This window comes from Dipodomys ordii, unplaced genomic scaffold (genome assembly GCF_000151885.1).
Source record: "Dipodomys ordii isolate 6190 unplaced genomic scaffold, Dord_2.0 Scaffold6, whole genome shotgun sequence".
NCBI lineage: Eukaryota > Metazoa > Chordata > Mammalia > Rodentia > Heteromyidae > Dipodomys > Dipodomys ordii.
Genome location: NW_012267222.1, coordinates 13966698 through 13980310, shown reverse-complemented (window position 1 = coordinate 13980310; position 13613 = coordinate 13966698). Strand labels below are relative to the sequence as shown.

Here is a 13613-nt window from a genome sequence, read left to right as displayed (position 1 = left end):
TTTTTTTTGGGTGTGTGTGTGTCAGTCATGGGTCCTGAACACTGGGCTTGGGTGCTGTCCCTCAGCTCTTCAGCTCAAGGCTAGCACTCTACCACTTGAGCCACAGCGCTCTTTCCAGTTTTCTGGCAGTTCATTGGAGATAAGAGTCTCACAGACATTTCCTGCCTGGGCTGGCTTTGAACTGCAGGATCTTCAGATCTCAGCCTCCTGAGTAGCTAGGATTACAGGTAATTGGTGCCAATCTTAAGGCTTGAATTCAGGGCTTGGACGCTGTCCCTGGGCTTTTTTGCTCAAGGCTAGAGCTCTGTCACTTGTGCCACAGCTCCACTTCCAGGTTTTGGTGGTTAATTGGAGGTAAGAGTCTCCTGGACTTTCTTGCCTGAGCTGGCTTCAAATTGCCTCCTGAGTAGCTAGGATTACAGGCATCAGGTACCACTGACGCCCTGTGGAAAGAAGCATTTTGAGGAAAGGAGAGGGAAAAGGGATGCTGAAAAAAGACATTGAGTATTTTCTGAGCCAGGAATTCTGAGAAATTGCAGAGCTTATCATTTAACTAGAAATCAAGAGCTCAGCAGCTGGGATGTAGTTCAGGGGCAGAGTGCTTGCCTAACGTGGAGGCCCTGGTTCAGTCTCAAGCACTATCCACCAACTGAAGAACACACATGGCTACTGAGAAACATTTACAATACACAGGCAAGAAAACTAAAAGCTAAGAGACACTGGCCCTTCCCCAGGAGTGTCAGTGTGAAGCTTGCCTGGCAGGGAAGTTACCTGATGGTTCTGTAGTTGACACATACTGTACATACACACTCAGACAGGTGAGAATTTGCAGGTCAGAAGTCATATGATCCCTGGAGATACCATCAGTCAGAGAACAGCAGAATGCTAAAGATGGGAGGGACGTTGAAGGTTCTTGGCACCATGCTCTTCCCTAACCTTCCAGTTTGCAAAAGAGGAAACTAAGGCACTTTCCAGTCACTGAAGAAAAGGAAAAAAGAGGGTAAGAGAGTTGCCCAAGATCAGGAAGCTAGTTTGGAGCAAAGGTTGTGGGACCAAAATTTAGAACTTCACAGCTTGGGAACCTGTGTGTCTTTTCACCTACTTCTTTCTCTAGCCTGGGAGAAGTGAGAGCCAGGGTTAGCAGAAGCAAACACTTCCTCAATGATACAGGAGCACAATGGCTGTGGTCTTTTTTTTCTGTAGCTTTGTTGTTGTTGTTGTTGTTGGTCGTGGGACCTGAACTCTGGGGCCTGGGTGCTGTCCCTCAGCTCTTCAGCTCAAGGCTAGCGCTCTACCACTAGAGCCACAGCGCCACTTCTGGCTTTTTTTTTTCTGCTTATGTGGTGCTGAGGAATCAAACCCAGGGCCTCAGGCATGCAAGGCAAGTGCTCTATCACTGAGCCACCTTCCCAGCCCCCCACTTCTGGTTTTCTGGTGATAAGAGTCTCACAGAGTTTCCTGCTTTGAATTGCAATCCTCAGATCTCAGCCTCTGAATAGCTAGGGTTATAGGCATGAGCCATTAGCACCTGGATTTTCTGTATTATTTTCTTTATCTTTTGTATGTTTTCTCTGAAAGATTATGTTGAAATATCATCTACAATGGTAAACACAGACAAGCTAAGGAAACAACAAACCACTTACATACTGGTAGATGCGCGTGTCAATAGCCTTGAATATACAGAACTTGTCTTGGGGAAAATGAAATGGGCTACTATGATCTTCATTTGTCTTTATCTACATCACATTGGTCTTCCTGAGCAGTCTTGCCCAATGGCCAGGTCTATTTCCTAGTCTAAGCAATGAGGATCTTACACAGTGATCACCAGGTCCCTTTTCCTGCCTTTCTCTCCTGCTCCAAAAATTCTCCATCTCAGGGCTGGGAAGGTGGCTCAGTGGTAGAGTGCTTGTCTTGAGCTGAAGAGCTGAGAGACAGCGCCCAGGCCCAGAGTTCAGGTCCCATGACCGGACCCCCAAAAAAAAAAATTCTCCATCTCCACTTAAAGCAGAACTGCAGTGTGACTGTGAAAGGGGAGGTTGAAAATGTAGACATGCACTTCATTCAGTAATACTTAAAACCTAGCTTCACTCATTCAACAACTATTTACCAAGTGCCAATTTGTGTCAGGCACTTTGGCATTTCCCTCACCACAGTAAGAAAAGATCCCTACTTTAAGAAACTTTAAGAGCTGGGCACCTGTGGCTCACACTTATAATCCTAGCTACTCAGGAGGTTGAGATTTTAGGATTATGGTTCAAAGCCAGCCCGGGCAGGAAAGTCTGTGAGACTCTTATCTCCAATAAAACACCAGGAAATGGGAAGTGGCACTGTGGCTCAGGTGGTAGAGAGCTCGCCTTGAGCTGAAGAGCTAAGGGACAGTGCCCAGGCCCAGAGTTCAAGCCCCACAACCAACCAAAAAAAAACAAAAAACCAAACAAATAAACAAAACTTTAAGAAACTACAATACTGCCAGGTGCTGATGGCTCATATCTGTAATCATAACTACTCAGGTGGCTGAGATCAAGAGGATTGAAGTTTGAGACAGCCAGGCAGAAAAGTCTTTGAGAGTCCATTTGAAAGAAAGGAAGGAAGGAAGGAAAGGATGAACAAAAGAAGGCCAAATGAACCCAGTCAAAAGCTGGCCTGAGGATGTAGCTCAAGCAAGCAAGCCAAACAATCTTGAGACCTGAATTCAAACTCCAAGAAAAAAAAATCCTCCCCCAACCAGAAACAAACAGCAACAACAAAAAATAACCCCTTCCCTAAAATCCCCAAACAACAACAACAAAACCACAGAGTGACCTTAGACAAGTATTTTTGCCTCTTTGATGTTTCCTCAACTGTAAAACGTGGCATACTAAATCTCCCTTCCTCAGGTTAGTGTGAAGACAGAAGTAAGGCATTGAAAAACATTGAGGCTGGAGGTGTAGCTCAGTGGTAGAGAGCTCAGTTAGTATGCATGAGGCCCTGTGTTGAATTTCCCAACACCAGGAAACAGAAAGAAAAAGGAAAGAAAGGAAGGGGGAGCCGGGCACCTTTAATCCTAGCTACTCAGGAGGCTGAGATCTGAGGATCGCAGTTCAAAGCCAGCCTGGGCAGGAAAGTCCATGAGACTCTTATCTCCAATAAATCACCAGAAAACCGGAAGAAGAAAACTGGCTCAAGTGGTAGCATGCTCTCCTTGAGCTGAAGAGCTGAGGGACAGCGCCCAGGCCCAGCATTCAGGCCCCATGACCAGTTTAAAAAAAAATAAAAAAGGAAGGGGGAAGGGGAGGGAGGAAAGAAAAAAAGCACATAGTAGAGGCTCAATAAAAGCTGTGGTGTGTTTGATCAGAGCATTTAGAAGCTCTAAAGTTGCTTCTGGGGATCCCTGTCATGTGGCTGATTTCCTTCCTGGAGCCAACCACAAAGCATTTTAGTTATTTACTTATTGACTCTAGTCTTGTCACGTACAGCAAGCCCCGAGGGCCAAGACAGAGCCCAGGTGGCACATGCTTATGAGGAGGGGTGGAGCGGCTGTGAGTATGACAGGAATCCACATTTCTTCACTCCTTCCTTTTATTGCATCTGTGGTCCGGATAAGGGGGGCAGAGTCAGAATGTATCCTCCACCCACCATTTCTCTCACCTGCTGGTTTCAAGCCTGTGTCCTGGGAACCCAGGCCCCTGTTCCCCATGTAAAATCCGGGCACCCTGCTATCTTCAGAATCTCCAGCTGAACTCTAGCTCAGCCACTGGACTTTGTCCTGCCTGTGCCCGGACAGCCGATGGCTAAGAATCCTCCTCCCCCCCACCTTCCTGGTTATTTGCTTATCATCTGTGGCAGGTGTGGAGAAGGAAGGGGTTGAGCAGAAGTCGGGCGGGGGGCAGGACTTGGAACATGCTGGGGGCTTAGGGAATCTTTGTGACTGTACACAGGACACCCTGGGATCAGCATAGTTTTCTGAACAGTCATTGTCACAGTGAACCCAGCCTCCCCTGGTCCCCCAGGGACCTGGGTGGCCCTGTAGCTGGGAGAGAGGACTATCAGAGTGAGGGTCTGGGCCCCTGCCTTGAACACCCAGATGCCTCATCTGATGACTTGAGGTTTCTCTCCTCTGAAAGCTGTGAGTGTGTGTGTGTGCGTGCGTGCGTGAATCCCCTTGCTCCCCATCCCGTCACCATGCTGGGGGGCTCAGGGTGGGTAAGGGTGACAGGAACAAGAGCTGGCGGGTCATGCCAGGCTTCAGCAGGAAGACAGCCTTGGATGATGGGAACGAAGTTGCTGGCCTAGCTGGCACTGGTCAGGATACCCTGAGCGCTTTGAACAGTCATTCTTTTTAGGTCTCCTGAGTCCCAGTCCCCCCACTTAGCAAAAGACAAAATAAAAGGGGGTGCAAGGGATGGGTGGGACCCATGTCCAGTCCCCTGGACGATGAGGGCCAGGACCCCTTCCTCCACCCCCAGGATGAGAACTGATGTCTGTGGATTGGTGGCAGGAGAGACAGAGGTCCCCTCAGTCTGTCGGAGCAGCACAGGATTCTGGAGTGTGATCGGAGGTGAACTTCCCATCCGCCTCCGTCTCCGTGACTGAAGACCTGGCGGCTTCTTCTTTCCCTTGGAGGTCGCGGTCCCACAGGAACTTCCTCCAGCGGGCCAGGCGATGGTGGGCGGAGGAGCGGATCTCCCCGCTGCGCAGGCCGTAGATGACGGGATTGACCATGGAGTTGACCAGGCACAGCATGCAGCAGAAGGCGAAGGCCTCTTTGACCTGGCGGCTCAGCGGCGTGGCCAGGCTGTACACCATGAGGCTCAAGGCAGGCAGCCAGCAGAGGAGCAGCACAGCCAGCACCAGCCCCAGGGTCCTCGCCAACCTCACATCCAGCCTCATCCGGACCATTCCTGCCACCTGGCTCTCTTGGTGCTCTGCCAACCTGACTGCGTGCTGGTGGGCCTTCCAAAGGACGCGCCCATAGATGTAGATGATGCCGGCGAAGAGGAGGGCGATGAAGAGGAGCCAGCCCAGAAGGTAATCATTGGGGATCAGTGGGAAAAGCTCCGAGCAGGGCTTGGGGCAGCAAGTCCACCCCATGAGAGGCAGGTAGGAGATGAACGCCGAGACGACCCACATGACACCTAAGGCCACCAGCGCCCTCCCCCGGGTGAGGAGAGTTTTGTAAGCGGGTGGGTAGAGCAGACAGAGGTAGCGGTCAGCTGCGGTCAGCAGCAGGCTGCCCACAGAGGCTGTGAAGGTCAAGGTCACACTGCCGATCTTGAGCAGGAACCCAGTCATGGTGTCCCTGCCATGGAAGACGTGGAAAATGACGAAGTTGTAGGCGAAGACCACGCTGGCCAGGAGGTCAGCCCCGGCCAAGCTGCCGATGAAGAGGTAGGAGGGCTTCCTGCAGAGCCGGCGCGAGGACACGATGAGGTAGAGCACGGCCAGGTTCTCCAGGGCGCTCAGCAGGCCCAGCAGCAGGCAGAGCACCCCGACCACGGCCGCCTGGGAAGGGCTGAGGATCATGTAATCCTGCATCGGGTTGAACTCCAAGCCCCCCTCGGAGCTGTTGACCGGCCTCAAACCCCAGCATGCCTCCATGGGCTGGGCCTGCAGGGCTTGGCTGCAGACAAGGACAAGAAGTTCTTTCAGTTGGAGCAGGAGTGGACAGACACCTGACTATTGACACCAAGCAAAGGTTTACCTGTGTGGATAAGTCACCTGTGGGGGGGAAAACCCAATTTATTTTAGTTGATTCGTTTGTTTCTGTTGGTGGTAGAGCTTGAACTCTGGGCCTGCGCACTGTCCCTCAGCTCTTCAGCTCAGGGCTAGCCCTCTACTGCTTGAGCCACAGCACCACTTCTGGTTTTCTGGTGGTTTATTGGAGATGAGAGTCTCACGGACTTTCCTGCCCAGGCTGGCTTTGAACCGAGATCCTCTGATCTCAGCCTCCTGAGTAGCTAGGATTACAGGCGTGAGCCACCGGCACCCGGCTAATTTATCTGTTTCTGTGCTGAGACTAGGGCTTGAACTCAGGTCCTAAGGGCACTGGCCCTTAGCTTGTTTCATGCAAAGCGGGCACTCTACTACGTTTTGGCTTTTGAGTGGTTCATTGGAGATGGGAGTCTTGCAGGCTCCTTGTTTTCTGCTCTGGCTGGCTTTGAACAGTGACCCTCAGGTCTCAGACTCCTCAGTAGCTAGGATTATAGGCCTGAGCCACCAGTTGCTGGCTGAAAAAAAATCAATTTATATTGTATTGTCCTGGGTTTTTACCTTTTCTCCAATCAGGGTGCCAGGGCTAAGGGAATGCAACCAGATTTTTTTTTTTTGGGGGGGGGGAAGGTTCTTGACAGGTAGCCTAGGTTGGCCTTGAATCGTGACCTTCCTGTCTCAGGAGGGCTGGTTTTGTAGGCATGCACTGTAATGCCTGGCTAACCTGTCAGCTTTCTGGCATTTTGCTTACCCAATGACTAATCTTTAAGTCTTCCTTTTGAAAGCTAGGGAAATGCCCAAGAAACAACAACAACAACAAAAGAGAAAAACAAAACCAAGAGAAAAGGGAATCTGGTTTATTTTATTGCTTTTTAAAGATCCAATAATGAGGATTAAATTTAGGGCAAGCAGTTGAGCCATGCCTTAGTCCTTTTTAGTTTGTTTTTCTTTTGTCTTTTTTCCCCATCCTGGGCACTGTTCCTGAGCTTCCTTTGCTCACAGCTAGAGCACTCTACCACTTGAGCCACAGCACCACTTCTGGCTTTTTCTATTTATGTGGTGCTGAGGAATCGAACCTAGGGCTTCATGCATGTGAGGCAAGCACTCTACCACTGAGCCACCTTCCCAGCCCATTTGTTTTTCAAGTAGAATTTCCTGCTTTTGCCAGAGCAGGCCTTGGACATGGCTCCTCTTATTACTACTAGGAAGAGAGGAGACCGTACCTGAGATTACAAGTGTGTGCCACTATGCCAGGCCCCCGGGTGATGAAGTTTTATAACTATCTGGGGGTGAGGGATCACACTTTATCTTTACATAAAGTGGGAGAAGATGAAGTCTAGAAGATAAAATAGTCCAGATAAGATAGAGACGTCTATTCTTGGCCTCATCTCGTGTCTGGCTTGCTGCAATTGCTTGTTCAGGGGTTCCTGGCTTTTCACTAGACCTGTTGCTACCCTATTTTAACATAGCAGCTAGGGTGAGCTGTTCACAACATGTCACTCCTCTGTTTCAAATGATGGTAGCTTCTCATTCACAGAAAGAAAATAAAAGCCCTCACAGTGATCTATAAGTGCCTTTCTGAACTCCCATCTACCATGGTTCATTTAGTCACTCAGCTTCAGGCAGTTTGTTTTGTTTTGTTTTGTTTTTTGTTTTGTCAGTCATGGGGCCTGAACTCTGGGCCTGGACGCTGTTCGTCAGCATTTCAGCTCAAGTCTCTTGCTCTACCACTTGAGCCACAGCACCACTTCCTCAGGCAGTTTTTTTTTTTGTTGGTCATGGGGCTTGAACTCTGGGCCTGGATGCTGTCCCTGAGCTTTTCAGCTCAAGGCAAGCATTCTACCCCTTGAGCCACAGCACCACTTTTGGTTTTCTGGGGGCTAATTGGAGATAAGAATCTCATGGACTTTCCTGCCAGGGCTGGTTTTGAACCACGATTCTCAGATCTCAGCCTCCTGGGTAGGTAGGATTCCAGGTGTGAGCCAAGGGCACCCAGCTATGCAGTCTTTCTGCATTACCTCAGGGCCTTTGCACTGGCCATTCCCTCTGCCTGGAACACCCTTTCTCTCGCTTTCCCATCTTGGCTCAGGTTTTACGCTGACTACCCTGCAACTTACCTCAGCCTCCAGTTTTCTCAGCTTCATTCACACCAACTCACTCCTCATTTTTTCCTATCATCTATCGTCTTCTAGCATATACTTTATCCTATAAAACTTACCTAGTTTATTGTCTTGTACATTGCATTTTCCATTAGAATAGAAGCACTACAGATCATGATTTGAAGCCAACTTGGGCAGAAAAGTCTGCGAGGCTTCATCTTCAGTTAACCAGAAAGGTGCTAGACTGGAAGTGTGGCCCAAGTGGTAGAGCACCACGTGTAAGCAAGAAAGTGGAATAAGAGCTCGAGTCCCTGGGCTCAAGTGCCCAGGGACTCAATATAAGCTTCATGCAGTCAGGGACTTTGATGGATTTGTTCACTGAGACAACATAAGGGCTTAGAATAGGTTCTGGCGAGCTGGGCGCTGGTGGCTCACGCCTGTAATCCTAGCTACCCAGGAGGCTGAGATCTGAGGATTGTAGTTCAAAGCCCAGGCAGGAAAGTCTGTGAGACTCTTATCTCCAATTAACCCCCAGAAAACTGGAAGTGGCACTGTGGCTCAAGTGATAGAGCGCTAGCCTTCAGCTGAAGAGCTCAGGGACAGCGCCCAGACCCAGAGTTCAGGCCCCATGACTGACAAAAAAAAAAAAAGAATACTTTCTGTTACATATTAAATACTCAATAAATACTTGTGTAGTCAAGTCTAATTAGAATTGCATAGTGAGCAATTCTAGCATTCTCTTGTTGGAACTTGATAAACATAGTAGATAACACTTTTTCCACAAATGATTTTTTTAAAAGTAGAGTCTCTCTTTGTAGCCCAGGCTGGCCTTGGGATTCTCTTGCCTCTTCCTGAGTACTGGAATTGCAGGTGTGTCACCATGCCTGGCATCAGATAGCATATTAATTAATAAGGATGGACTATGTCTGAGTGTACAATGGATGGGCTTGCTTGTAGTCATGTTTAGTGCCCGGCACCAGAAAACTGGGGAACACACATTTGAAGCCAATGCAGACACTCACCAAAATAGACTGAATCCTAGATGAGATGTAAATTGATGGCACTGAGACTTGAACTCAGGGCTTCATGCTCTTGCAAGGCCACAGTTCTACATCTAGCTTTTGGATGGTTTATTGGACAGACAAATCTCACAGAGTTTCCTGCCTGGTCTGGCTACAGATACAAGCCAATAGTGCTAGGCAAGAACTTTAAAAATATATGACTAGTAAATTTCATAGGGATGAAACCTTAAAAACATACCATCAATGAAGTTATAAAATATGTGCAGCTGAATGGTACGAAATTGCAATGCATTATAATTTGTGAGTTGAGCCTGGCGCTGGTGCCTTACACCTGTAATCCTACTCAGGAGGCTGAGATCTGAGGATTGAGGTTTGAAGCCAGCCTGGACAGAAAAGTCCTTGTGAGACTCTTTTTTGTGTGTGTGCATGCCAGTCATGGGGCCTGAACTCTGGGCCTGGGCGCTGTCCCTCAGCTCTTCAGCTCAAGGCTAGCGCTCTACCACTTGAGCCACAGCACCAGCCTTTTCTGCTTATGTGGTGCTGAGGAGTCGAACCCAGGGCCTCATGCATGCAAGGCAAGCACTCTACCACTGAGCCACCTTCCCAGCCCGAGATTCTTTTTTTTTAAATTAATTTTTATTTATTTTATCTTATTTTATTTTTGTTAATGTGGTAGCAAGGAATGGAAAACAGGGCCTCATGCATGCTCCGCAAGCACTCTACCACTAAGCCACATTCCTAGCCCCCGTGAGACTCTTATCTCCAATTAATCACTCAAAAACCAGAAGTTCTGCCTTCTGCCTTTGCCACACCATCTTGTCTCCTGCAGTACCAAAGTCTGAAATCAGGGCCTCATACTTGTTTGTCTGGTTCTCTACAACTTGAGCCATGCCTACAGCCCAGCTTTTTGCTGGTTATTTTAGAGATGGAATCTCCAGGACTTTTCTGCCCAGGCTGGCCTCAAACTGCAATCCTCCATATCTTGAAGAGTCTGGATTACAAGTGTGAGTCACTGATGCTTGGCTCGCCTCCTTTTTGACCTTCCTTTGGACTCTTCTGCCCAGGGAAGCCTCTCACAGGCCCCAAGTTACCAGCAACAACCCCCGCCATGCCAGTCCTCCCCTCCCGCCATCAGCAGCCACCATGACCTCTACTGTGTACAAAGTAAAATCCTACTAAACACTGTTCTGGCATGATCTCATTCTATTTGCACAGCTCTTCGACAGAAGACTTATGGTTGAGGCTGGGGAGTTCATACAGTGTAACCCACAGGCTCTGAAGAGCAGAAAGAAAACCTCTGTTCATGCCCGATTTCATCAGGTCAGCATGGAGCAGGCAAAGCAGCGGCGAGCTCACTGGTCAGGAGCGCTACGGAAGCAGAAAAGGGACAGTTCTCTGAGCTGGGTTCCACTCCTCCACTCCCCCCCCCCCCAAGTTGTGAGTAGGGACTGAAGGAGACAAGCCCAGCCCTAACCCTAGTGGTCACCCGTGAGTGACAGCCAGTGTGTTTCTCTGTTCCCACAGCCACTCCTGGGAGCTTCTTCCCCTGAGCCCCTTCTGCTCCCAACAAGGGTCCCTGGGAAGACTGATATTCCCTGAAGTAGGAGTGGCTTGCCCTGTGCAGAGTCAGAATAGAGGATGGTGTCTTGGGTGACAGTACTGGCATCGGTGCCCCACACAGGCCTGGTCGGGCCTACAACACCCAGTTACTATGCAAAGTAGGGAAGGACAGGAAACGCAGCTGTGGGAATGGGGCATCCCACAGCATCGGGGTGCAGGGGGTGACAGAGAAGCCGGCTCTGTGTTGGTCCACAGAGAACAGTGGCCATAGGAATTGGAGCATTAGGCTTTTAGAAGAGCCAGAGGGAGGCCTGGGCCTGACATCTAGCATGTGCACGGATACACACACACACACACACACACACACACACACACACACACACACACACTCGGTTTTTGTGGCTTAGTTTTTGGTCTGCTGCCACCTCTGCCACTCTGGTCATGTGACTTTGGGCAAGTCCCTCTGACTTTCTCTTCTGTAAAGTGACAGTAGCTGTACCTGCCTCTTCTCTTTCGGGAGGCCAAATGGGCGGAGGAATTCAGCAGAGCTTTGGGGCCCTGGCTATGGCTCCCCACTCCCTTTTCTGTGTGTACTGCTACTGGGGCTTGAACTCAGGGCCTTGCACTCTTGTTTGCTTTGTCACTTGAGGCTGGTAGTTTCCCCCTTGGGCCACAGCTCCACTTCTGGCTTTTTGCCGGTTAACTGGGGAGAGGAGCTTCTATGATTTGTCTGCCCAGGCCTGGCTTTGAACTGAGATCCTCAGATTTCAATGTCTTGAGTAGCCAAGATTACAGGCGTGAGCCACCAGCGGTGAGGCCCTTTTCAAAGTGTTCATGAGGCCTGATACCTGCACATCTCCCCAGGGGAAAGCACATGAGCGCCGCTCCCAACGCGAAGAGCCACTGATGCACTGAAAAGCACTTTGTGGTCTGACGCCGCAAACATTAGGTTCGAAGAGCAGCAAGCAGGCCGATGCCTCCCTGCCTCACCTCCCTCAGCCGCACCCAGGCTGGGCTGGTGTGTCAGGGCTGCAGATCAGAACACTCGCAGGAAAAATCTTGTCTGGGGTTTAACAACTCAAAGTGAAAACCCAAAGTGAAGTGAAAGGCGACTCAGCCGGCAGCTGTCCCCTGCACCTAGGTAAAAAGCCATCCTGGAGCTGGAGGGGAAGAGGAGGAGGAAGAGGGTGACCCTTTGCCCGCAGTGGCCCTTTGCCGCACCCTCAGTGGAAAGCTGAGATTTGATGTTTTGTCCCTTACCAAGAGTGGCGAGGCCAGAGATCCAGTCCCTGAGTGACTTTGGGACAGTCCCTTTTCCCTCAGGACCTCTCTTTTTTCATCTTCAAAGCAAATGGGTTAATGGGACAATTCTTAAGGATTGAACCCCCAGCAACCCTTACCCTTTACTCTCATCCAGATAAAAGCCACCTCCTCCAGGAAGGCTTCTCTGCTCTCCTATCAGCTGGGTGAAACTGTAGAGTCTTACTGAGTGATCACTCTCCACCTTGTATATCTGTGTCCATTCAGCACCTTGCCTCCAGACTGTGAGTGTCTAAGCTCTGACTGGACGTGAAATGCCCTGGCACAGTGCTGGGCCCTCAGCGGATTCTTGGTGGCGGCCTTTGGATGGGGCCAGCTGAGCCAACAGCCCTAGGGTGATAAGAGCGCTCTGCAGATGGGTGTGCTGGCGAAGCGGGATGGTGCGGAGGGAGGAACTGAGGAGCTGTGGTCTGTCCTGTCTGACTCAAGGGAAGTTTGTGGATGATGCAGAGCAAAGGCAGCCGCCTCCCAGGGGAGAGGCGGAGGGGCCGCCCAGGGGGTTGATTCCCTAATATCAGAACCCTTAGTACATCCTCCTGGGGTCCCCAGCATTGGAGCTGGCAGGAAGCCCACAAAGCTCTTAAGTGCTTCCTAATTGCTTTACTGAATGAGCTAAGAGACAAATGCCTACTAGGAAAACAACAACAGCAATAACAACAAACAGGCCTCTTGTTTTTGTTTGTTCAGACAAGGGGTCTCAGTGTAGCTCAGGCTGCCCTTCAACTCCCAGGTATTCAGAAGGACTGGGGTATTTCTTTTCTCCTGGGCTGATAATGAGCTCGAAGTGAAATATCCCGGGCTGGAGCCCTGGCTTTTCAGGACTGGTTCCTGATTCCCTTATTGCTCCTTTTAGTAGGTTCTGATGCTTTGCTTTGATTTTCATTCTGTAATTCTTCTCTCTCCCTCCCCACCCCCAAGATTGAATCCAAGGCCTTGAATATGCTAGGCAAATACTCTACTTGAGAAGTGTCTCCAGTCCTACCCTTTTGTTCTTTGTTTTTGAAATACAGGCTTGCTAACTTTTGTCCAGGGTTGGCCTCTCACTGGAGATCCTCCTGCCTCTGTCTGTCAAATAGCTCAGGTTACAGGCATGTACTACCACGCTTGGCTGCTATGCTAATTTGTGTGTGTGTGCTGGTCCTGTGGCTTGAACTCAGGGCCTGGGCTTTTCTGCTCAAGGTTAGAGGTCAGCACTTGAGCACTGCTCCACTTCTGGCTTTTTAGTGGTTAATTGGAGATAAAAGTCTTATGGACTTTGCTGCCAGGGCTGGCTTCAAATGTCCATCCTTAGATCTCAATCTCCTTAATAACTAGGGTTATAGGAATGAGCCATGGACTCCAGGCTTGTAGTAATTCTTAGTGTGGCAATCTACCGTACACTTAGGAGGTAACTCCCTTCCTAAATGTCTATTGATTATGAAAGATGATCAGTCCACAGGAGTCTCCCATGGGGAGAAAGATTCCACCTCAGGCCTGGTCTACACCCACCCATCATACTAGCCAGGCTTTAGTGATGCCAAACACTTGTCTTTTGGAATTCCTCTCTTTCCCTGGGTCTTCTTCTGCCTCTGCCTTTATCACCTTCATCTCTCTTCCCAGGTTGAGTTGAGCAAAATGATGTCCAAGGTCTCTTTCACTGTAGCAAAGGTGTAGGGCCAACATTTTGGAATGAAACTTCACCTGGGTCCAAGTTCAGTTCTCTCAGTTCTCAGGAACAGGCTGTGTGGCCTGGAGCAAGTAACTCAAACTCTTTGAGCTTCTGTGTCTTCATCTGTGATTTAGAAAACTAATCACCTGCATTCTGGATGTGCAGATTTTTTTTTTTTTTTTTTTGTCTGTCGTGGGGCTTGAACTCTGGGCCTGGGCGTTGTCCTTCAGCTCTTCAGCTCAAGGCGAGCACTCTACCACTTGAGCTACAGTGCCA

The 13613-nt window shown here is 49.6% G+C and overlaps 1 protein-coding gene across 3 annotated transcripts in view; it reads right to left on the bottom strand.

The window, feature by feature from the left end:
• Positions 1-3546: 3546 nt before the first annotated feature.
• The window catches only part of Cnr2 (cannabinoid receptor 2 (macrophage)), a 26055-nt gene continuing 15988 nt past the window's right edge, over positions 3547-13613 (bottom strand). The window contains exons 2-3 of one of the 3 annotated variants that reach the window (XM_013034910.1): positions 5681-5697; positions 3547-5599 (exon numbers count right to left, since the gene is read on the bottom strand). In XM_013034910.1, the coding sequence (XP_012890364.1) occupies positions 4495-5577 (1083 nt within the window). In that variant the 5' untranslated portion in view covers positions 5578-5599; positions 5681-5697 and the 3' untranslated portion in view covers positions 3547-4494. Of the gene's footprint in view, positions 5698-13613 lie in introns of all 3 variants that reach the window. The other 2 variants (XM_013034903.1, XM_013034917.1) reach the window with 2 other exon arrangements.